This window comes from Cervus canadensis, chromosome 3 (assembly GCF_019320065.1).
Source record: "Cervus canadensis isolate Bull #8, Minnesota chromosome 3, ASM1932006v1, whole genome shotgun sequence".
Taxonomy (NCBI): domain Eukaryota; kingdom Metazoa; phylum Chordata; class Mammalia; order Artiodactyla; family Cervidae; genus Cervus; species Cervus canadensis.
In genome coordinates, this window is record NC_057388.1 from 97275888 (window position 1) to 97301463 (window position 25576).

General features: G+C 38.8%; 1 protein-coding gene across 2 annotated transcripts in view; it reads left to right on the forward strand.

Moving 5' to 3' along the window:
* The first annotated feature begins 323 nt into the window (after positions 1–323).
* The window catches only part of UBN2 (ubinuclein 2), a 79693-nt gene continuing 54440 nt past the window's right edge, over positions 324–25576 (forward strand). For both annotated transcript variants that reach the window (XM_043463840.1, XM_043463841.1), the window contains exons 1-2: positions 324–1034; positions 6132–6224. In XM_043463840.1, coding sequence (XP_043319775.1) covers positions 564–1034; positions 6132–6224 — 564 coding nt within the window. In that variant the 5' untranslated portion in view covers positions 324–563. The remainder of the gene's footprint in view (positions 1035–6131; positions 6225–25576) is intronic.

Sequence of the window (25576 nt, forward strand, 5' to 3'; positions counted from 1 at the left end):
TCTCTAGAAGCGACAGAGAGAGAGACGACCCGGCGCCATAGCTAGGTCGGTCCCAGGCACATCTCCACGCTAGCCACTGCGCGCCCCTCCGGTTTCCAGGTGCGAACAGGAAGCTTCTCGCGAACCCCCAGATCCCTCCCCTTTAGGAAGGGCGCAGACAGCGTCTCTGTTTCCATGGAAACCGATCCTGCCATGATGTCACTTCCGTTGACCTGTCTGGACTCCAGACTGTTGGGAGGAAAAGAGGAAAACTGAGCCACAGCCACGACGGTGGATGCGAGCGTCTCCTCTCTGCGCATGCGCCCGCTCAGCGGCCTGCTTCTATTTATGTGGGGGATCCAACATGGCGGCTGCGGCGACCCTGGCGATGGCGGTGGTGCCCGTCAGAACATAGTGGCGGGGAAGGGGGCACAGTCCGCACTCACGGTGGCGTCGGCGGAGACGGCTGAGGGTGGTGGAGGGAAGAAAAGCGACGGAAAGCAAAAGGAAGGGCAGGCGGGCAAACAACTCGGCGTAGAACCGAGCGCCGGCTCGAGCGAAGGCAGAGGGCCAGAACAGTGGGGATGGCGGAGCCACGCAGAGTAGCGTTTATTAGCCTGTCACCGGTGAGGCGGCGCGAGGCCGAGTTCCCGGGGGCCGAACGCGAACCCGAGTATCCTCGCGAGCCTCCCCGGCTGGAACCGCAGCCGTACCGCGAGCCGGCCCGGACGGAGCCGCCGGCCCCGCGGGAGGTTACCCCCAGGTCGGACGCGCAGCCCCCGCCGCGGGAGAAGCCGCTCCCCCAGCGCGAGGTCAGCCGCGCCGAGCCGCCCATGTCGCTGCAGCGCGAGCCCCCGAGGCCCGAGCCGCCGCCGCCGCCGCTCCCGCAGTTGCACTTGCAGCCGCCCCCGCCGCGGGAGTCGGCTTCCCGGGCCGAGCCGCAGCCGAGGCCGCCGAGGGAGACGGTGCGCCTGGAGCTGGTGCTCAAAGATCCCACCGACGAGAGCTGCGTGGAGTTCAGTTACCCGGAGCTGTTGCTGTGTGGAGAACAACGGGTACAGAAGATCCCTCCCTCATCCCCCAGACCCCGGGAGCCTCGAGACCCGTCCGCCTCCCCCCAGTGGTTTGCACCTTCCGACGCCCACCTTGCGCGTCTCGGGTCTCCGCAGAGGGTGGCTGGAAGGGGCAGGGGCCGAGCGGGTGTGCTTTCCTTTGCTCCCCTGGGTTGGCCGAGGCTCCTACCCGCTCCACCGACCGTCCTCCCCTACCTCCCGCATCCTACTCCCGCTCCGGCTCCAAACGCTGTTCGGATCTGGCTTTCCCCTGCACCTTTCGAAACCTCAGGTTTCCTCTCTGCCTTCTACAGAAAAAACCTGGGGGCCCTGCAAGTTGCGTTGTTAGGTTTTGCTTGCGGACCTCTAGCAGTCGTTTCGGTAGAAAGGAAGAGAAAACCTGGGGGACACGCCCCCCAGTGTGAAGCAGAGACATTGTGTAACCCCTCCAGGATCATCCTCACCTTCGTCGCTGTTTGTTGTGGGCGCTGAGATGTGCTTCTGAGCGTGGGGTATTTTTCTTAATTGAAGGGGATTTTAAAGTAATCTAAACATTTTCAGACTAAGGATTCCACTTTAAGAATGAAGGATACCTGGGCTAGTTATCTGGTTCCTTGTTTTTCTCATTCGTGTTGATATTGGTAAACCTTTTAAGCTTTGTTTTCTCTAGTGTTCATGCAGCAATTGAATGGGAGGGTGTCTCTCGTTTTATTTGGTGCTTACCACCATATTCATATTTGAGTGTACATATCATTAGTTTATTGGTCCTAGCTGAAGGATATTGCACTTGGCCATTGTGATTTGATTTTTGGAGAGTGATGAAAATGTTAGCTTTGAATTTCTAAAAACTTTATTAAAAAATATCTAGGTATGCTTTTGGTGGAACTGGTGAACAATGGAGATAAGAGAGGGGTTTGTTGGTAGCTGTAATTTTTATTGTTGGTTGGTGATCTTCAGAAGTAAGGTAGAAAGGGAAATGACAGTAAGAGTAATAAGAACAGATTTCTCTGTTGTTTAGAGACTATGCTGTTTATTAGGTTTTGCTTTAGCACCCGTCTAATGGACCCCAGAAGTCACTTGTTTTATTTTCATCCTCGATTCTTTATAGTTGAAATGAATAACTTAGTTTAAAAATACCATATTAAACCATGTCACTAGATTTTGTTTGTTGTAAAGCTAGCTTATCTTTTGATCATTATTTACAAATACTATTGTGTAATCGAATCATTACTAAATGTTTGCAACCAAAATGAATTGTTAAGGATAGAGATCGTTTTGGTCATTTCCACATAACATTTTGCCCTTTAGACTCACTTTAGTGCCCCTGTTATTCATAAAGTGTTGGCATATTTTTCCTCCAAAGAATCTTGAGAATATTGGACTGGAGCATTATTCCAAAAAATTGTGCTATATTTGATCTTCTACTCTAAAGAAGGCTTGCAGTTGTACTCCTTAATCTGCTTCATAAATTATAGGTGATTATATTGGGGAAGAATACATAATAAGGACTAACATTTACTGATTTCTCACTGGGTGCCAAACACAGTTCTAATTGTGGCTTGTGGAGTTTAGTCCAGCAGAACTGCATGAGAAAAACCTTCATCCCCATTTTACAAAGAGACGGCTGGTTCTCAAAGTGCTCATATGTCATCTTATTAGTACTTTTTTCCATATGCTAGTACCAGTTCTTAATAAAAACAGAATTCTTAATTAACTCATATAGTGTAAATTTAGAAAGTCCTGCCCAATTGAACTGAAATAAGAGTTATAGTAGAAATACAAAGACCTCTGTTATGATCTTTATGCTATAATATTCCTGGGATGATAAACTAATAATAGATATGTATCTTTTAATTATGAAGTTGATTTTGACACACTACCCTATTAATTGGATAATATCAGAACTAATAATTTCATGTACTAGGAGAAAGGTGAATAATTCATTTAATTTTTCTTTTACACTATCAATTTGTGGTGTATTAGTCTAGTTATTCAGCTATATGTCATTTGACATATTCCACTGAACCAAAATATCCATTAGTTATACATACAGTGTGTGTTTGCAACATATTGCCAGATTTTCCTATGATTATTCCCAGTGAACATATTTATTACATAAGAAAGTATAGAAAACACCTTTCTAAATGAAGTTGTCACATTTCCATGAAAGGAAATCCTGGGAAGAGAAACCAGGAAAAGGCAAAATGGAAGCAATAGAATTAATCTGCAAAGTGGCGATTCCCAGCTTTGGTTTTTCTTCCCCTCAGGAGGAGTCAAGTTTATTTTCATGATGATGGAATATTTTCAAAATAGTTTTTAAATTTTGTGATGATTTAGTGGCTAAGTCATGTCCGACTATTTCCACCCCATGGACTGAAGCCTGCCAGGCTCCTCTGTCCATGGGATTCTTCAGGCAAGAATACCGGAGTGGGTTGCCATTTCCTTCTCCAGGGCATCTTCCTGATCCAGGAATAGAACCCAGGTCTCCTGCATTGCAGGTAGATTCTTTACCTACTGAGCTATGAGGGAAACCCTTATTTTACCTTATTGTAATTGAACAACATACTATGTAGCAAGTTAAGAGTAGCAAGGGAAGGAAAAGAGATCTTGTAAAATTAAAAGAAGAAAACTTTCTGCAACATTGAGGTAGCTGTCTACCACCCAGTAAGAGTTTACTTGATAGATGTTTAAGTATAAAAAATCTGTTACATGTGAGTACAATCTGTACTGGGGTGAATTTAAATCATCTTTCATAAATACACAATGAACAGTAAAACCCCAGTTAACTGAATGCAGTCAGGAGTTTTTCTAAACTTACTTTTTATTTATAAGAGAAAACATAATCAAATGAGCAGGTCTTGGCAAAATACGGAAAACAAAACCCGCTCTAGTTGTCAGAACACAGATTAGGTAAACCCTTAACCTTGTCTGCAGAGTATTGATCCTGGTTGAGGTGGAGGCATTGTAATCATCTCTATCCTGAAAGAGTAATTTGTTCACCTTTTCTGGCTCAGGGGAATTGATACACAAGAAATTCTTTTTTAACTCTTAGTAAACCAGAAAATCATTTAACCAGAAAACATCTTCCATAAACATGATTAATTGAGCATTTTGTATAAAAATATATGATTACAGTGGTAATGTGATTATACTATTACCAGAGCATTCTGTGGTATTCCATTATTTGTCATACTGCATATTTTGGATAACATATATGAAAGCTCTCATGAAAATGATGTTGGTTAACATCTAAGGAAATAATTGTTGCATCAATTTTGCCTATGGGTTGATTGATTATTTTGGTATTTACTAATTATTAGGTCTTTTCACCTGAAAAATGTAATTTTTTTTGAAAAATAATTTAATTTTGAAAGTGAGTCAGTTTCCTTAAATTTATTTTTATAGATTATCAAGAGTAAATAAGTGATTTAATTTTGCTGCCTATGTAAAAATCCACATATAAAATATTTGATAATGGTATATAACATGATTCTTATTTAAAATATCTATTCATGTGTTTATATTTGCTCATACAGAAATGGGTCAGATCAGTAATGAGATGTAGTATTTGGACTCCATAGTGATATGAGGGAAAAGTTTATAATGGCAAGGCATAGTGGTTGTTTACTGTCCCTAACCCTAATCTCATGTTAAGGCTGAACCCTGAACATGCCTAGTGCTTCTTGTTTTACTACCTTTCTGCTTGCTTGCTTTCTTTTTTTGTTCTTTCGTTTATGTTTTATTTCTTTTCTTTCTTGTTTCATCACCTTTCTGCTGATTTGTTTCCTTTAGGTCATATTTATATTTTCCTTTGATAACTCTTGTTGGGATAAAGGACTCTGTAAACATGTTATTTATTATAATAATTTTCCAAATTGATTTAAAAATTCCTTTAAGCTTTAAAATGTATCCTTTTATTCTAATGCCTCCTAAGTATGATGAATTGTTTTGTATTCATTCTGTCCATATTTTTTGATTAATCATGTCTCAGCCTTTCTAGCCAGGATGAAATATCTTGGTTTCAAAGTTTGCAAAACATCATCCCTTCTACATTTTTCCTTGACCTTCAGGGCAAATCTGTGTCTAATGTTTCAGCTGTAATGTACTTTCATTTTAATTACTACTTGAAGATGGTACGTCAGTTAAAGCATCTAGCCTTTTTTTCCATGAACTTTCTAGTCAGTTGTTCATAGTTAGATAAAAATAGCATTTTTATCCATATGTAGCTACTTGTGTTGTTTTTTTTTTTGTAAATTGAAATATATCTATATATATATATGAAGTGTGTCTGTGAAATAGTAAGCTTGAGTAAAAGATGTGATGTGTCTTTTTGTTTATTTTGATCAGTAGGTGGTAAATGCGGGATCCTAGCTGTATGTTTTAAACTGTGCTTTATAGTAGATTTTAACTCTTCCTGCTAAAAGAAAACCTTGATAATGTGATCTGTAGCTATTGAACTTTTCTGCCTTGTTTAGAAGTCGTATGGATATTCATTGACAGGATGTAGGTGATACAGAGCTTGTTTGTGCTCGGCCTCAGCAAAAAGCTGTAGCAGCTACAGATACTCCAGTGCTAACTTAGGGCAGATGATTAAATGATTATTGTAATAAACTTTTAGAAGCAAAAGGTTTTCTGACCAAATTGGTTAATCTTTGTTGGGAAGTTATCAAAGTACAGTTATAGGTGGTTTGTTTTATTTTTTACTTAATTTTCTTGGGTTGCTTTGGCCTTTTTATTTTGGATGGGGTAACCATAGATTTTTTTGTGACTGAAGACAGTTTGAATTGTTGAGTTTTTAACTGTTGAAAAACTTTAAAATGTGTACGAGTCCATTAAAACTGCAAATATTTTTGCTATGAACCAACATTTCTTTCTAGTTTTTTTTAATTTTTGAATTCTTTAAAATTAAAATGGATTTTTCAAATGAAGTGTAGTTGATTTACAGTGTTAGTTTCTTTTTTAGTTACTTTTAATGCTTCTAATTTATTTGTTTGTTAATATTTGGAAAAATTGACTCATTTACTAAGTTTAAAGATATATTCGACTCTAATTGAAGTAATACTAATACTTCTATTTCTTTTACTATTCACTTTGAATCAGAAAAAACCCGTTTACACAGAAGACCCGTTCAATGATGATCATCAAGAGAGGCAAGAAGTGGAAATGTTGGCTAAGAAGTTTGAAATGAAATATGTGAGTATAATAAACTTCACTCAGGTAATTTTATCCTGTTGGCCTATTATTTTTTTCCTGTGACTGGTAGGAAGGGCTTATGACATCCATTGCTCACATTATCTTGTTCTAATAAATTGAACCCAAATAAATGGTTAGATGATCAAATGAAGATTCTGATAGGTTTGTGGTGGCTATAGTAGTAACTGTCATTTCTTGTACTCCTTCTGGTAGGCAGTTTGCTTATCATTATCTACAATCCTTGTAACAACACTGCAAGGTAAATGACATTGACCACATTTATAGATGAGGAAACAGGTCTGAGCTTAAGGTTAAATAACTGATCTAAGGTCACATGTACTGATGTCAGAAATGAGACTGCATTTCCAGGTCTATTTAGCTTAATCCTTTGCTCTTTCCACTGCCATTGAGAACACTGCTTTAATTCCTTTGGTGTAGTAGTTCTTAAGCTTTCCTGCCTCTTAAGTGTTTAAGAAATTTTGAATGTGTGTCCTTCTAGGCCACTGAGATCAGGATCAATCAGAAGCAGCATGAAGTTTCTTTATAAGTGCCTTGTCTACCTTAAAAATCCTTGTGCATTTTATAAACTGTGCCACAATAGATTAGTGTTTGTTTTAATATAAAAATAAATTTGAATTACGTAATTGTGAAGTTGCTTACTATTATTCTCAACTTTTCTGGTGTAATTGACTTTGTTGGAAAATCCCTCCTATGCCCTCCCCATGTTTATTCTATGGCTTTAACTACCCCTGTCTCTTTGCTCAGACATGACCCAAGAGAAGCAAGACCTTACCTCTTGTGGGTCCCCTGAGAGCACTGAAAAGTATCTCACAGAGATAGGATATCAGCTCACACTAGCCCTGTCATTCATGTTATCTTCAGAATGCAGTTAGGGTGGCTATAGTAGTAACTGTCATTTCTTGGTGATCTTGGTGAACACTTGTTGGCTCTTTGTGGTAATGAGGAAACAGTTTGAGGGGAGGAAAATACGAGAACGTTTTGAAATGTGGGTCAGGTTCTAGGTCATACTTTGCCAGCTGCTAATTGTATCCATTGGTGAGGTTATTTAACGTCTTTGCGCCAAAGTTTTCTTCCCTGTAAATTTGAGAAGTTCAGATTTTTCATACCCTTCTCTGGCTCTGTATTCTGTGACTGTATAATATCTTGAGGGGTGAACTGATGGAAAGAATAGCCAAAGTTGTTACAGTGATTTGTAGTGTTAATTATAATGCATTGTTTTCAGATTATAAATCCTGAAATAGCTGTCTATAATTATTATACAAATTAATACATTGGTTAAATTTAGTGTTTTAACCAGCTAGTACATTTTACATGGTTCAAATTCAAAAGTATGGAATGAAAAATCTTCCTTTTATTCTCTTGTCCACCTACCTAATCTCATTTCCGAGAGGCAAATAGTATTCTTGAGTGTCCTTCCCAAAGATATTTTATGTGTATCTTCCTGTATACATTATTCCTCCCCTACCACCACCCTTTTACACATATTGCAGAATACATGATTCTGCTCTTTGCTTTTTTCATTTCCTATATCTTGGAGATTTTTTCATATCCAGGCAAAGAGAGCTTTCTCTCTTTTTCAAAGCTACACGGTATTCTGTTGTATGGAAATAACACAGTTTATTTAACTGGTACCCACATAATTGCAAAATTGTTTCAAAAAATTTGCTCTTCTAATAGTGCTACAGTAAATTATTTAGTAGCATGGCATTTCACACTTCTTCAAGTTTATCTGTAGAATAAATTCCTAGAAGGGAATTTTTTAGGTCAAAAGATTTATGCATGTATATTTTGGATATATACAGTATTATCAAATTAGGAGTTTCAATTATTAGTTTCTACTCCCTCCAAGACTCTTACTATAATGTTTTGTTTCCCCATGGGTTATAAAACCAAGGGTTACAATTGCCCTTTGGAAATGGAAGATTTCCAGCATATCCTATAAGGAAGGAACCTCACAGTTTGCATTAAATCTTATTGGGGATCTTTTAGATAGTTCTTGGCATAGAAAAACCAGTGTCCAAAAGAAGTTGGTTGATAGGCAAAATTGTTTTATGTGATTAGGATATACTCAGGCAATGTCATTTTGCAGGGATAAAATGTTACTCTTGTTATCATTGAAATTAATGGACTATATTTCTTCTCTAGTTTTTTATTTTGACTGCGGTCTCTTTTATTTCATTCTAAGTAGAGATTTAAAATATTCTGCTTCATCAAGGTTTTATGTAAATCTAAAAGCATGCCATGAATATCATAACAGTGAATGTTAAGTATGGATATTCTAACAAGTTATTTGGAACCTTTTAAGAAAATCATCAGACTCTTTTAAGTGACCTGTGAGAAGATATCTTGTCCAGCTCTAGGCTCCAGGCTTCACAAAAGATCACTCTTAAACAGCAGAGATTTTTTATTGGTGTTTAAGGAGAGCATATGCAGATGTCTTAATGTATATTTATACATAAATGACAATTATTTATATAAGCACCATATGTATATTTATATTTTAACTGAAAGAAAGTCTTTTAGATATTTGCAAAATGTTAACCCACCAAAGTTTGATTACTTTTTGTGCATATGACAAAAAGATGAGTTTTTTGAGGTTTATAAAACACAAATAAAACTTGTATCCCTAGCTACCTTTTCTTCTTACTTTTCCCCCATTTGTCATATAATTTAGATGTCCTTGTCATCATTTCTGAAAATCAGTTAAGGTTATTTCTGACCTTTTGTTTCTTGGAACGAGATGAAGATAATTTGTTTAATTCTGTATATAACTAATAAAATATATGAGTATTTATGTTGGACATACAAAGAATCATGTTATTTGCTGCCTCCTGGAAAAACTTTAAAAATAATTGGGAAGACAAAACATATATGACATACAAATGCAGTGTCTGTGGAAATGAATGACTCTCCTTTGGGGACCTAAAATTGAGTAGAAGAGCCAGTCTCATTCTTGAAATTGGGAGGAATTTTGGAGCCTTGAATGGATCCTTTGAACCTGCTTTCCACCCTTTGTAGGCCACAGTGGATGAGGGGCGGCGGCAGCAGCGGGTTGTAGTGTAAAGAGCCCAGGATTATGATTTAATGAAGCTGCATTCTAATCTTCCCTTTGCCATAACTAGCTGGGTTACCTTAGTGAAACCTCTTGGCTTTTTTATGCTTTAGTATGTGTGAGGGGAAAGTAAGGTCTGCTTAGTCAACTTTATAACACAAAGGTTTTGTCAGTATAAGATGAAAAATAGATCGTTAATGTTTAAAATGTTTAAAGTGCTATCTAAATGTGAAGTCCTGTTTAGTCACTTAAACATATCATTCTTTTTTCTGAAAAATAATTTATTTCAGGAAATAGCAAGTAACAGATTAATTTTGCAAAAAAATACATTAAAACACCAATATTTTTCTCTCCCTTTTAGGCAGATATATTAACCTGGCCTCCTGATTACCGAGAGGGCTAGACCTATGCAGTGAATTACTTCATTGGATAAAACAAATTCAAGCTTATCATTCTTGTAGAGAGTTGCTCTTATTCTGTACACGTCATAAATTCTTTGTACGTAAACATCTGTGTGGTTTTAACCTCTTAATTGACAACCCCACTGATTCTGATCTTTTCCTTCAGGCATTCTGTTCCATGTAGCCTTTATGTTTGGTCCTCCAATCACTTGTTACATATTCTTCTTAACTGTTGTGTCTTCTTACAGACCACAACAGATTATTTGGAGCCCTTTAAGAAAAATTATTTGCCAACAGTGACCTGGGAGAAGATATCTTCTCCAAGCCTAGGCTCTCACAAAAGAGTACGGTTAAACAACAGATGAGGATATGTATTGCCCTGTAGTTTACTGTCCTGTAGTTACTTTAGTATTTGAAATTCAGGAGCAGCAAATTCAGATGTCCTCAGCTGTGCACTGATCAATCAGTGAAGCAAGTCTGATGGACAGTGAAGGTGGGGGATTCTTCCAAACGGGGGACAGACAGCGCATGCCCTATCTAAAGGGGACACTGCTGCTCGGTTCCAGCAGCCTTTGTTAACTTTGCAGGAATTTGGCCTTAGGGTTGCCAAATCTTTTCATTTCTCAAAAGAATGCTGAAATCTGGATTTTACTCTATTATTCTTACTTTTAAATGTTGGCTTCTGACTCAAACACTTCCTGGGCTAGCCAAAATATATCTGAGGGCCAGATTTGGCTCTCAAGCTTTTGTTTGAGATCTTTGTGTACTTGACTCATTGTTTTTTTTTTCCCCTAATACATTTAACTCATCAGTTCATCTACGTTTTACGTTCTGCCCTTTCTCTTCTGTGAGCAGGGTGGCTGGTGGTACACATGGGAGCCTGTATCATTTCTCCTGTTGTGGAGCATGTATTTATCGAAAGATTCAGAGAACCGGGCAAGCTAAACTCAGCTGGGGATTTCCAGATATGGAGAAAAATAGGATGCATTGAGATGTGGCTGGGTCCAAGAGAGATGTTAGTGATAAATTCTGTGATTTGTTGGAAAGCCTGTGAGGCTAGTTTGTGGGCTTTTTGTGGTCTTTAGTATGTCTGGCTGTTACTTGGGCTGGAGAGGAGTTATGTAAAGGGGGAGCGGGCAACCACCTAAGGGAGAAGGGAAGGCTGCCTGAGGAGTATAGGATGTGCTTTATCCTGAAGCCGTTGCTTGTGGATAGAAGGACTGAGACAGCTTTGGTAGTTGAAAAACAGTGATAACAGAAATTATGGGGAGTATAGAACCCTGTATTGAATGATTGGTTTGTGTTTTTCCCCCATTCTGTCCTATTTTTATTGTCTGTCATAGTTCCTGTTATATCACTTGTCAGATAATGTGACAGTGTGTCAGTTCAGTTCAGTCGCTCAGTCATGTCCTACTATTTGTGACCCCATGGACTGCAGCACGCCAGACTTCCCTGTCCATCACCAACTCCCAGAGCTTGCTCAAACTCATGTCCATCGAGTTGGTGATGCCATCCAACCATCTCATCATCTGTCCCCTTCTCTTCCTACCTTCAGTCTTTCCCAGCATCAGGGTCTTTTCAAATGAGTCAGTTCTTCGCATAAGGTGGCCAAAGGATTGGAACTTCAGCTTCAGCATCATTCCTTCCAATGAATATTCAGGACTGGTTTCCTTTAGCATTGACTGGTTTGATCTTCTTGCAGTCCAAGGGACTCTCAAGAGTCTACTCAAACACCACTGTTCAAAAGCATCAATTCTTCAGCACTGAACTTTGTTTATGGTCCAACTCTCACATCCATACATGACTACTGGAAAAACAATAGCCTTGACTAGATGGACCTTTGTCAGCAAAGTAATGTCTCTGCTTTTTAATATGCTGTCTAGGTTGGTCATAACTTTTCTTCTAAGGAGAAAACATCTTTTAGTTTCATGGCTGCAATCACCATCTGCAGTGATTTTGGAGCCCCAAAAAATAGTCTGTTACTGTTCCCATTGTTTCCCCATCTATTTGCCATGAAGTGATGGGACCGGATGCCACGGTGTTTGTTTTTTGAATGTTGAGTTTTAAGCAGCTTTTTCACTCTCCTCTTTCACTTTCATCAAGAGGCTCTTCAGTTCCTCTTTGCTTTATGCCATAAGGGTGTTGTCATCTGCATATCTGAGGTTATTGATATTTCTCCAGGCAATCTTGATTCCAGCTTGTGCTTCATCCATTTCACCATTTTGTATGATGTACTCTGCATGTAAGTTAAATAAGGGTGACAATATACAGCCTTGACATACTGCTTTCCTAATTTGGAATCAGTCCGTTGTTCCATGTCCAGTTCTAACTGTTGCTTCTTGACCTGCATGCAGATTTCTCAGGAGGCAGGTAAGGTGGTCTGGTATTCCCATCGCTTGAAGAATTTTCCGCAACATGTATTTCTGCAGTATGTGACGGTATGCATTCAGCATCAGTTGTTAAATTATTTTTTGGGAAAAGGGCGATATAAGTATTCAACACTTACTTCTACCTAGAATATATCAAAATGGTTGTTGTACACTAATAATAAATAGCTAAGTCCAAGTTTTGACATTTGACATTTGCCTTGTTGGTTATTGTAGGCAGGAGGTAGAATATAATTTAAAGAGACCACCATAACTTTCCTCATTCCCAGTCTTAAGGCTCCACATGTTGAGGCTAAATATGTATAGTACTTTCCAGTTCAGTTTTTAGGTATTTCTAGGTTGTGTATGTTTTCCTGAGGCCATGTGTACTCTAGATTAGAGCATTAAACGAGGTTTGGTTTGATGGGTGTAGACATGTTTTCTAAGCCTGTGAGGCCATAGGATGGCATGTGGTGGTTGGAAGATTTGTTTTAGTGATTTTTCTCACTCTCTTACCCCAGCATCTTGAAAGATCATCCTGTCCTAGAACTGGATATAAATGCAGTAATCTAAATGAAAGTGCTTAACCCAATATCTGATACCTTGCAGCTAAAACTATTTGAATCTCAATGACTCTCTAAACACGAAGACATGTATTCTGCCAGGCATTTATTAGCCGTTATGAAGTCACATCATGACTTTAAAATCTTCTTATTATAACACATAGATTTTGAATACCACCTCTGATGCTTTGATTTTGGGCTTTCTGAACCCTTAAGTAGCTTCATACTTATTTTAAAAGACAGGATAGGGGTAGATTTGATGGTGTAAAAGTTATGAGCAGTGTTATAAGTAAGGAGTTTGATGAAGTAGAGTTAATACTTTTTAATAAAGTATATAAAAAGTCTTGCTATTATTTTGGTATGGCTTTTAAAACTTATTTTGTTCAATTATGTTTTAAAGAATGGCACTATCTTGGCATAACAAACTTTCAATGAAATTGGCTTCTTCATAGTATATACTAAACTGAGTTGAAAGGAAATATATTTTTGTACTTAAAATAAGTATGAATTGTTTGAAAAGTGTCCTCAAATGTGAGACTGATGTAAGTGGATATCAGAAAGCATTTTATGCACCCTGTCTGGGAATTTTAAGGATTCTGTCTGCTTTTCATATTATTAGAACATCATCCACACTTGCTGAGGCATTCGAGCTTCCTTGAGAACTTCCTGGGCTGGTTTTCCTCTATTTGTTTTGGCCTTATACTAGATCTCGTCCCTAAGGATCAACTTGGGTAGGACTTTGGGTAAAGCAGTTTGGGTCAGCTTGTTAATACTACCACAAAATAAATTCTACTTACAAAGCACAAGTGTATTTAAGTTCTGTTGATCAGTAGTAGTGTGGTACTGCAAATACAATAAAAATGTAAAATAATAACCTTTTAAAGCAGTCTGATGGGTGTGGTTTTTCAAAGGGCAAGAGAGGATTCTCCTCTCAAATAATAGTTTCTTTATTGCAGTTAACAATTCTAATTGCTTGCCATGACATGCCCTTTTAAGTCCTTGGCCTCTTTAATCTAAATAAATTCTCTTCTTCTTCTTTAAATCCCATAGGAACAGTTGAGAATCAGCAGTTTTAGGGTATTTGGGAGGAAGGTTCTGTATCCATAAGTGGTGATTATAGAAATCTGAGTATACTGTTTCTGTGTTGTTAAGTCAGCTCTTGACTGACTTTCCACTGACTTAAATCTCTATCCTTTTCTGTTGGTAGGTTCAGGAAATTAGTAAAGGTGGAAGATAAGGTTGTGATGGGGCTGCAGCAACTATCTGTATGACCAGCAGATATTTTCTTCTCGGTTGTCAAACTGGGGTCTTAGCAGTGTCATGCTTCTGTCTTCTGTAGGTGATCAATGAAAGTTGGTTATTAGTTTAGGGTTGTTATAGCTTGGAGGCAATAGGGCGTCCTGTAAGTTTGTTTTCCATTCTGATGTTCCAGTGTAATTGGACTTCATTGGCTTGAAACACTGATTATCAGGTTAAGCAGGTACTAATGACTCAGTAAGCAATTTTTTTCTGAGTCATGGTATGTGAACTAGTGCCCTCCAGGAATAGATTTAAAGGGATTTTTTCTTCATCTTAGATGTAGCAAAATTCAAAGGCTTTTTAAAATTTGGAAAATAGAATTTGCATTGTTATAAGATGCATTTACTATGTAAAGTGTAACGTCAACAACTGCAGGAGGCCAGACAGTTTATCAGATAAGGCTTTGATGCTGCTGAGTATTTTTGCTAAAGATACTGGACAAGAGAGCAGCTCAAAATAGTCCTAATAGGAAAGACATGATAATACAGCCCTTTGCCAATCTGTCTTGGGTTTCTTTAGGTGAATTTTAATATTTGTAGATTAAAAAAAAAAATTCACTGGTGGCCTAGAGGTCAGGATTCCAGACTTTCTTTGCTGTAGTTCTGGATTCAGTCCCTGGTTGGGGAACTGAGATCCTGCCAGCCGAAGTCTTCCTTCACTGATACCTCCGATTATATCTCTTTCACACTGGTAATAACCATGGTTATCCACTGGTTATAATTCTTTGAGCTTTATACATATAAAGCTATGTATATAGCTATAGACATATATTGTTGTGTTTTTCTTAAATGAGATCCTTCTATTTGTATGATAGTTGAATAAGCAACTTGTTATTTTTAATGTTGTTTCCACAATTACCAGTTAAGTTGAGCACTTCCAGATACTTAGTGAACATCAGTATTACTTTTTCTGTGAATAGCCTGAACTGTACATATCATTTGGTAAATTGTTCATGTTACCTTCTATATTACTGAATATTCTTCTACCACATTGTTTTAAAATGGCTGTTAATATTGAATAGATTTGTCATAGTATATATAATTTATACCTTTATCATTGTTATGGTGCTATAATTGATACGAGCTTGTAAAATAACATCCTTATACATCTAAGATCCTATTTTTAGAGGCATTTTAGTTAGATTAATACTATTATAGTTAGGTAAAGTATTAGCCATTTTGGTTGCTATTATTGACAAGTGTCACATTTACTTATTTAAACATTTTACTGAATATAATAGATAGGGATTCAGAGCTATTAATAACAGCTGTCATTTCCAGTGGTAATTATTGGTATCTTTGACTAGACTTAAATGTTCCTAAATCTCTCTACTTATGTGTAAGTTACTGGACTTATGCATAAGTCTCATTGTGCTCATTAAAATAGAACCTATTTGTTTTTCAAGTTTTCCCTAGATAAATCTTTTATAGGCAGCTAATTGTGCCTAGACCAAAAAAATACATTAAGAGAGCAGAAAAAGATCATTGTGATTTTGAGTGGAAAACATCTAGGAGAAAAGCTTTACAACTTGGGCTGAGCTGTAAAGGGTGGGAGTATTCAGAGAGGGGTAAGAGATTATTCCAAATAAGGGGAAAGCATGAGGAAAGATAAACAAGCATGTTTGGGAGGAGAGTGGGTATATAAACTGAATGGATTAAAGTAAGAAGAAAGTTGGAAAGAGTTTTGAGTTAGCATGTAGAAGGCATTTAATTAATGCCATAGTAAGAGTTTTGGATTTATTTTGTAATAGGATGCTTCTGAAGCATTTTGAGCAAGGAATTGTTATGAAATGATATTTTAGAAATATTAGATGATATTACGCAGGGTGAATGGAGGATTGATATGAGGAAGTAATACGACAAACCTAGGCAGCATATTAAAAAGCAGAGACATTACTTTGCTGACAAAAGCTATGGTTTTTCCAGTAGTCATGTATGGATGTGAGAGTTGGACCATAAACAAAACTGAGTGCTGAAGAATTGATGCTTTTGAATTGTGTTGAAGAAGACTCTTTAGAGTCCCTTGAACTGCAAGGAGATCAAACCAGTCAGTCCTAAAGGAAATCACTCCTGAATATTCATTGGAAGGAATGATGCTAAAGCTGAAGCTCAAGCTCTAATACTTTGGCCTCTTGATGTGAAGAACTGACTCATTGGAAATGACCCTGCTGCTGGGAAAGATTGAAGGCAGGAGGAGAAGGGGATGACAGAGGATGAGATGGTTGGATATCACTGACTCGATGGACATGAGTTTGAGCAAGCTCTGGGAGTTAGTGATGGACAGGGAAGCCTGGCATGCTGCAGTCCACGGGGTCACAAAGTGCCTGAACTGAACTGAATGAGGAAATAAAATGTTTGATGGACTGCACTGAACACTTACTCTAATGTGAACCTCATCAATGGGAACTGTGAGACAGGCACTGATTCTGTATGTATGACTACCTTCCCAAAGCCCCTGTCAGTATGTCAATGAGCAGAATCCTTATTTCTCTGAAGTGCTGATACAACAGGCTTTGAGATACAACTTCCACTATTATACAGAAAGTATCAGTGGTTTATTAAGTGTTGTGTTAGTAGTCCGTCGCTCAGTCGTGTCCGACTCTTTGCAATGCCATGGACTATAGCCCATCAGACTCCTCTGTCTGTGGAATTCTCAGGCAAGCATACTGGAGTGAGTTGTTATTCCCTTCTCCAGGGGATCTTCCCCACCCAGGGATCGAACATAGGTCTCCTGCATCACAGGCAGATTCTTTACCATCTAAACTATCAGGGAAACCCCCTAATATGAGGAAGGAGAAGCTAGTTAAGACATTCATTACATTTAAGTGAAAACAATGGCCAGGATTATAAACAATGGCAGTTAGAATGGAGAAGAAACTGTAGATGTGAGCAATTATATGAACAAAGGTTTGTGAGGAGAAAGAGTTGAAGTAGAAGTATTAATGAAGAGTTTTTTAAAATCGTTATTGAAGTATAATTTAAATACAGTTCATTCATTTAAATATACAGTTTGGTGAATTTTGATAAATGTATGCTGTCCTATAACCACTACAGCAACGATGATACGGAACAGTTTCATCACCCCAGAAAATTCACTTCTAGTTCTCTACAGATAACCCTCTCCCCTCCAGCCCTGGCCCCTGGCAACCTCTAATCTACTTTGTGTTTCTATAGATTTTCAGGTTTTGTTTTTTCTTTTCTAGTGTTTCCTATATATGTTATCTTACAGTTTTTTGTATATGGTTTATTTCACGTGGTATAGTGCTTCTGAAGTGCATCCAAGTGTTGCATGTTATCAGTAGTTATTTTTATTGCTGCAAAGCATGTGAATGTACTGCTGGGTGATGGGTGATGGGCACAGGTGATTTCCAGTTTGTGGCTGCTGAAAGTGAAGCTGCTCTAACATTGGAACATAAGTGTATGTGTGAACGTATGTCTTCATTTCTTTTGAGGAAATAGTAAGAGAGGGATTGTCAAGTCGTATGATAAGTGTGTGTTTACTTGATAAAAAACTGTCACTTTTCCAAAGTGGGTGTATCATTTTGCACCAGCCATGAGGGTTTGAATTGTTCCACATCCTTGTTAATAATAAACAGCCCAGTGTCATCAAATTGTGTAATTTTAGTTAATAATGAAACTTTAAGGCAGAAAAGTAGAAGAATAAAATGGACACGTCTAGTGGGGAAGCTCATTTGGAGATGAACCCTGGTGTTTTGCATTGAGTTTTATGTGTCTCTGGTGGGAAAAGGACCCAGAGGTTCTGTAACTTCTCTTACAGAACTTTTTAAAAACCTTATTTTTAACTGGAGGATAATTGCTTTACAATACTGTGTTAGTTTCTGCCACACATCGGCACATGAATGAGCCAGAGGTATACATATGTCCCCTTCTTTTCTTACAGAACTTTTAATAGAATGATACTTTAGAGTCAGATGGTCATGAGTTTGAAAATTGACTCTCTCGCTTTCTCTGTGATCTTAGACAAGTTATTTATCTTCTCCAAGCTTTAGTTTTTCCCGTTTGTTAAACGTGAAATAATACATGGTTGTACTTAGTATAGGTGCTGATGCAAAGTTAGCACTCAGTGGGTGGTGGCTGTCGTCTTCATCATGATTGATACTTAAGTATATATTTTATGCCCCCAGTAACTTGTGACTTTCTTGCAGATCTCTGCAGTATTTCTTTCCTAATTATCTCCTCAACTGTGTTCATTCCCCACCACTGTGGCCAGAATGATTTTGTTAAAGCACTAATCTTGCTAGGTTACTTCCCAGTTCCAAGTGAACTGGTTATTTCCCAAGTGAACTGGGCTTCCACAAGTGATTACTTCCTCTCACCCTTGTCTGGGTATAAATATCTCAGGAAAGCCTTGGTTCTGTCTTCTGTTAAGAAAAAACCCAGTACTACTTATATTTTCCTATTTACCATTTATTTAATCTTTGTCTTCTCCACAATGCTATAATATCCATGAAGGATGGCACTTGATAGGTGCTCAGTTAATTTGTTGAGGAGATTATTTTCTTTTTTCTTTTTTTTTTGAGGAGATTATTTTCAAGTTCTTTCAGGACAAAGACTTCATACTTAAACCCAAGGTCCTTCTGACATCTAACATATTGCTTTTTAAAAAATATATGTACTCACTTTTTAAGAGAAATTTTATTTATTTTTGGCTGTGCTGGGTCTTTGTTGCTTCATAGGCTTTTCTCTAGCTGTGGCGCGTGGGCTTCTCATTGTGATGACTTCTCTTGTTGCAGAGCAGACTCTAGGGCAGGCGGGCATCAGGGGTTGTGGCTCTCAGGCTCTAGAGCACAGGCTTAGTGGTTCTGGGGCCCAGGCTTAGTTGCTCCACAGCATGTGGAATCTTCCTAGATCAGGGATTGAACCTGTGTCTCCTGCATTGGCAGGTGCATTCTTTATGACTGAGCCACCGGGGAAGCCCTACTTTCTTCTTTTATTTAAATTATTTTTTCTTAAATAATAATTAACGTCTAGTTGATTTGTAATGTTGTATTAGTTTCTGCTGTGCAGCAAAGTGAATCAGTTATACATGTATTCACCTTTTTTAGGTTCTGTTCCCGTGCAGGTCAGTATAGAATATTGAGTAGATCCCTGTGATCCCTGTGATATTCAGTAGGTTTTATTAGTTACCTATTTTATACATAGCAGTGCATGCATGTCAATCCCAATCTCCCAATTTATCCCTCCCCCCTCAGCCTTTCCCCTTTGGGCAACCAGAGTTTGTTTTCTATATCTGTGACTCTCTTTCTGTTTTGTAAATAGGTTCATTTATACCATTTCTTTATAGACTCCACATATAAGTATAACATATAGTATTTGTCTTTCGATATCTGACTTCACTCAGGATGGTGATCTCTAGATCCATCCATGTTGCTGCAGATGGCATTATTTCGTTCTTTTTTAATGGCTGAGTAATATTCCATTGTGTATAACTGTTTCATGTCTTGGCTATTGTAAACAGTGGTGGAATGAATATCAGGGTACATGTATCTTTTCATATTAGGAAATTTTTTCTGGATTTTCTCTGGATATATGCCCAGAAGGGGGATTGCTAGATCATATGCTGGCTCCATTTTTAGTTTTTCTGAAGAACCTTCATACTCTTCTCCATATTGGTTGTACCAATTTATATTCTCATTAACAGAGTAGGAGGGTTCACTTTTCTCCACACGCTTTCCAGCATTTACTGTTTGTAGATATTTTGATGATGGCCATTCTGACCAGTGTGAGGTGATACCTCATTGTAGTTTTGACTTGCATTCCTCTGATAATTAGTGATGTTGTGCATCTTTTCATGTGCCTCTTAGCCATCTGTATATTTTCTTTGGAGGACTGTTTATTTAGATCTTCTGCCCATTCTTTGATTGGGTTCTTTGGTTTTTTTTTGGATACTGAGCTGCATGAGCTGTTTGTGTATTTTAGAGATTAATACTTTGTTGCTTTGTTTGCAAATATTTTCTCTCATTCTGAGGGTTGCCTTTTCATCTTGCTTGTGGTTTCCTTTGCTGTACAAGAGCTTTTAAGTTTAATTAGGTTCCATTTATTTACTTTTGTTTTTAATCTTCATTACTCTGGGAAGTAGATCAAAAAAGACCTTGCTGTGATTTATGTCAGAGAGTGTTTTGCCTATACTTTCCTCTTAGGGATTTATAGTATCCAGTCTTACATTTAGGTCTTTAATCCATTTTGAGGTTTTTTTGTGTGTGGTGTTAGAAAATGTTCTAATTTCATTCGTTAACATGTACCTGTCCAGTTTTCTAGTACTACTTATTAAAGATACTGTATGTTTTCCATTGTATTAATGTATTCTTGCCTCTTGTCATAGATTAGGTGACCATATGTACGTGTATTTATCTCTGGAGTTTTGTGGCAGTACCATACTGTTTTGATGACTGTAGCTTTGTAGTATACTCTGAGGTCAGGGACCTTAATTGATTCAGCTCTGTTTTTCTCAAGATTGCTATGGCTTTTCAGGGTCTTTTGTCTTTCCATAAAAATTGTAAAATCTTTTGCTCTAATTTTATGGAAAATGCTGTTGGTTATATGATAGGAACTCCTTTGAATCTGTAGATTACGCATTTCTTTCCATAGCATGCATTTTTATCTGATACTTTTGGATCTAACTAGTGGTTCAGAGTAAGTTGAATTATCAAGTCAAATAAGTTTTAAAACTTCAGTTCAGTTCAGTTCAGTAGCTCATTTGTGTCTGACCCTTTGTGGTCCCATGGCTGCAACACACCAGGCCTTCCTGTCCATCACCAACTCCTGGAGCCTGCTCAAACTCATGTCCATCAAGTTGGTGATGCCGTCCAACCGTCTCATCCTCTGTCGTCCCTTTTTCCTCCCACCTTCAATCTTTCCCAGCATCTCGGTCTTTTCCAGTGAGTCAGTTCTTCACACCAGGTGGCCAGAGTATTAGAACTTCAGCTTCAACATCATTCCTTTCAATGAATATTCAGAACTGATTTCCTTTAGGATGAACTGATTTGATCTCCTTGCTGTCCAAGGGATTCTCAAGAGTCTTCTCCAACACCACAGTTCAAAAGCATTAATTCTTTGGCGCTCAGCTTTGTTTATGGTCCAACTCTCACATCCATACAGGACTACTGGAAAAATTATAGCTTTGACTGGATGGACCTTTGTCAGCAAAGTAATGTCTCTGCTTTTTAATATGCTGTCTAGGCTTGTCATAGCTTTTCTTCCAAAGAGCAAATGTCTTCTAATTTCATGGCTGACAGTCACCATCTGCAGTGATTTTTGAACCCAAGAAAATAAAGTTTGTCACTGTTCCCATTGTTTCCCGATCTACTTGCCATGAAGTGATGGGACTGGTGCTATAGTCTTCATTTTTTGAATGTTGAGTTTTAAGCTAGTGTTTTCACTCTCCTCTTTCACTTTCATCAACAGGCTCTTCAGTTCCTCTTCGCTTTATGCCATAGGGTGGTGTCATCTGCATATCTCAGGTTACTGATATTTCTCCCAGCAGTCTTGAATCCAGTTTGTGTTTCATCCATCCTGCCATTTCACGTGATGTACTCTGCATATAAGTTAAATAAGCAGGGTGACAATATACAGCCTTGACGTATTCCTTTCCCAATTTGGAACCAGTCTGTTGTTCCATGTCCAGTTCTAACTGGTGCTTCTTGACCTGCATACAAATATCTCAGGAGGCAGGTAAGATGGTCTGGTATTCCCATCTCTTGAAGAATTTTCCACAGTTTGTCATGATCCACATAGTCAAAGGCTTTGGCCTAGTCAGTAAAGCAGAAGTAGTTGTTTTTCTGGAACTCTCTTGCTTTTTCAATGATCCAGTGGATGGTGGCAATTTGGTCTCTGGTTCCTCTGCCTTTTCTAAAACCAGCTTGAACATCTGGAAGTTCTCATACTGTTGAAGCCTGGCTTGGAGAATTTTGACCATTACTTTGCTAGCATTTGAGATGAGGGCAGTTGTGCAGTAGTTTGAACATTCTTTGGCATTGCCTTTCTCTGGAATGAAAACTCAGCTTTTCCAGTCCTGTGACCACTGCTGAGTTTTCCAAATTTGCTTGCATATGGAGTGCAGCACTTTCACAGCATCATCTTTTAGGAACTTGAAATAGCTCAGCTGGAATTCCATCACCTCCACTAGCTTTGTTCGTAGTGATGCTTCCTAAGGCCCACTTGACTTTGCACTCCAAGATGTCTGGCTCTAAGTGAGTGATCACACCATCATGGTTATCTGGGTCATGAAGATCTTTTTCGGATAGTTCTTCTATCTTGCCACCTCTTAATAGCTTCTGCTTCTGTTAGTTCCATACCGTTTCTGTCCTTTATTGTGCCCATTTTTGCATGAAATATTCCCTTGAGATTTCTAATTTTCTTGAAGAGATCTCTAGCCTTTCCCATTCTATTGTTTTCCTCTATTTCTTTGCATTGATCACTTAGGAACGCTTTCATGTCTCTCCTTGCTGTTCTTTAGAATTCTGCATTATGATGGATATATCTTTTCTTTTTTCATTTGCCTTTAGCTTCTCTTTTTTTCTCAACTGTTTGTAAGGCCTCCTCAGACAACCTTTTTGCCTCTTTGTGTTTGTTTTTCTTGGGGATGGTCTTGATCACTGCCTCCTCTACAATGTCATGAACCACTGTCCATAGTTCTTCAGGCACTGTATCAGATCTAATCCCTTGAATCTATTTGTCACTTCCACTGTATAATCATAAAGGATTTGATTTAGGTTGTACCTGAATGGTCTAGTGGTTTTCCCTACTTTCAATTTCAGTGTGAATTTTACAATAAGGAGTTCATGATCTGAGCCACAGTCAGCTCCCAGTCTGACTGTATAGAGCTTCTCCATCTTCAGCTGCAAATAAATAATTAATCTGATTTGGTATTGATCATCTGGTGATGTCCATGTGTAGAGCCGTCTCTTATGTTGTTGGAAGAGGGTGTTTGCTGTAATTAGTGCTTTCTCTTGGCAAAACTCTGTTAGCCTTTGCCCTGCTTTGTTTTGTACTCCAAGGCCAAACTTTCCTGTTACTCCAGGTATCTCTTGACTTCCTACTTTTGCATTCCAGTCCCCTGTGATGAAAAGGACATAATTTTTTTGGTGTTAGTTCTAGAAGGTCTTGTAGGTCATCATAGAACTGTTCAACTTCAGCTTCTTTGGCATTAGTGGTTGGGGCATAGGCTTGGATTACTGTGGTATTGAATGGCTTGCCTTGGAAATGAACAGAGATCATTCTGTCATCTTTGAGATTGCATCCAAGTACTGCATTTCAGACAGTTTTGTTGACTCTGAGGGCTACTTCATTTCTTCTAAGGGATTCCTGGCCACAGTAGTAGATAGATCATAGATAGTAGTAGATAGATAGTAGTAGTAGATCATCTGAATTAAATTCACCCATTCCAAACCATTTTAGTTCACTGATTCCTAAAATGTTGATGTGCACTCTTGCCATATCCTGTTTGACCACTTCCAGTTTATCTTGATACATGGACCCAGGTTCCTATGCAATATTGTTCTTTACAGCATCAGACTTTACTTTCATCAGCACATCTGGGCGTTGTTTTTGCTTCGGCTCCATCTCTTCATTGTTTCTGGTGTTATTTCTCCACTCTTCTCTAGTAGCATATTGGGCACCTACCCACCTGGGGAGTTCATCTTTCAGTGGCATATCTTTTTGCCTTTTCATCCTGTTCAGGGGGTTCTCAAGGCAAGACTACTGAAGTGGTTTGCCATTTCCTTCTCTCCAGTGGACCATGTTTTGTCAGAACTCTCCACCATGACCTGTCCATCTTGGGTGGCCCTACATGGCATGGGTCATAGTTTCATTGAGTTAGAGAAGGCAGTGGTCCATGTGATCAGTTTGGTTAGTTTTCTGTGATTGTGATTTTCATTCTGTCTGCCCTCTGTTGGAGAAGAATAAGAGCCTTATGGAAGCTTCCTGATGGGGAGACTGACTAAGGGGGAAGCTGGGTCTTGTTCTGATGGGTGGGGCCTTGCTCAGTAAATCTTTAATCCAATTTTCTGTTGATGTGTGGGACTGTGTTCCCTCCCTGTTGCTTGGCCTGAGGCGAAACTGTGGACCCATGCCTCCACTGGAGATTCCTGGATACTCATAGGCAAGTCTGACTCAGTGTCTTTTGGGGACACTGCTCCTTTCTCCTGGCTGCTGGTGCATGCAAGGTTTTGTTTGTGCCCTCCAAGAGTCTGTTTCCCCAGTCCTGTGCAAGTTGTGTGATCAAATCCCACTGGCCTCCAAAGTCAGATTCCCTGGGGGTTCTCAGTTCCTTTGCCAGATCCCCAGGTTGGGAAATCTGTTGTGGGTCCTAGAACTTTCTTAACAGTGTGAGAATATCTTTGGTATAATTGTTCTGCAGTTTGTGGGTCATCTACTCGGCAGCTCTGTGGTGGGTATCGCTGCATGACCTAGGTCTGCTGCAGCCAGAGCTAAGAGTATGGAAGAATCTTTGGAGATTCTTTTAGATTGCTTTCCAAAAGTTTTATTGGTATACTCTTGAAACCATTTACCCTAGATTGGGACTTGAGCCCATGTGCTGGGACTTGAACCCAGCCAAAACCCAGTTTGGGACTCAAATCCATGTGGCTGGGACTCGAACTCAACTAGAACCCTGCTTGGGACTTGAAACCCACATGGCTGGGACTCAGATCCAGCCAAAATCTTGCTTGGGACTCAAACCCAGCCAAAACTCATGGTACCTGGTTTCAGGACCTAATGAAGCTCAGGTTCTTGATGACAGAAAGAATTCAGTGAGAGACAAAGTGATAGGTAAGAAGTAGATTTATTCAGATTCAGAGAGAAACACACTCTACAGACAAGGTGAGTCTGTGGAGGGTGAGTCCATCTTGAAATGTGGTGTAGTTAGTTTTTATAGGCTGGGTAACTTCACATGCTCATGAGTGGGAGGGTTATTCCAGCTGTTTTTGAGAAGGGGTGCAGATTTTCAGTATTTCAGTCACCGACTACTTGGCCTTTTAACAGTGGGTTGGAGCTGCCATGGCCCCTCTGGGTGTGGCGTTTCTCCTGCTGATTGCGGATCAAGGCCTAGTCTTGTCTGCCATCTTGGTCCCATTTGATTCTAATCAGTTTATGTTGTGTCTTTGGGCTGTGTCATTCTTTCAAAAGTTGTGCCCTGTCCCTTTCCCTCCTGTTACATTCTTATCAGCAGTGTTGGAGAAGTCTTGTTTCTTCCTCATCTTGCCAGAATTTGAAAAGTTTATAATTTGCTAGATGAAATTTATATCTTATTTTATTTCCATTTAGTTATTAATTGCTGTCCATTGAGTTGCAATGTTGCCTTTTTCATATAAAATTCATTTTTTCCCCTGTCATATCTATTTTAACTCCTATACCTTTAAATGTATTTAATATCTGGCAGGGTTGGTGTTTCTCATTAGTTTTTGTCTTTAGAGTTTTAATTTACTAGAACTCTCTTTTTTGGGTAAAAACAGTCCGTCATGTATTTAACTGCTTTTGTGTTACTTTTTCTCAGTAGAATAACTTCTAACATGGAAATATCTTCTACCCTCCCCTTCTTTTTCTCACTGTAATTCTGTAACATAGCATTACAGCTGCAGTATGCAGATCTGGCAAGTGAGAAAAACAAGGACACTTTATTGTCTGTGTTCCAT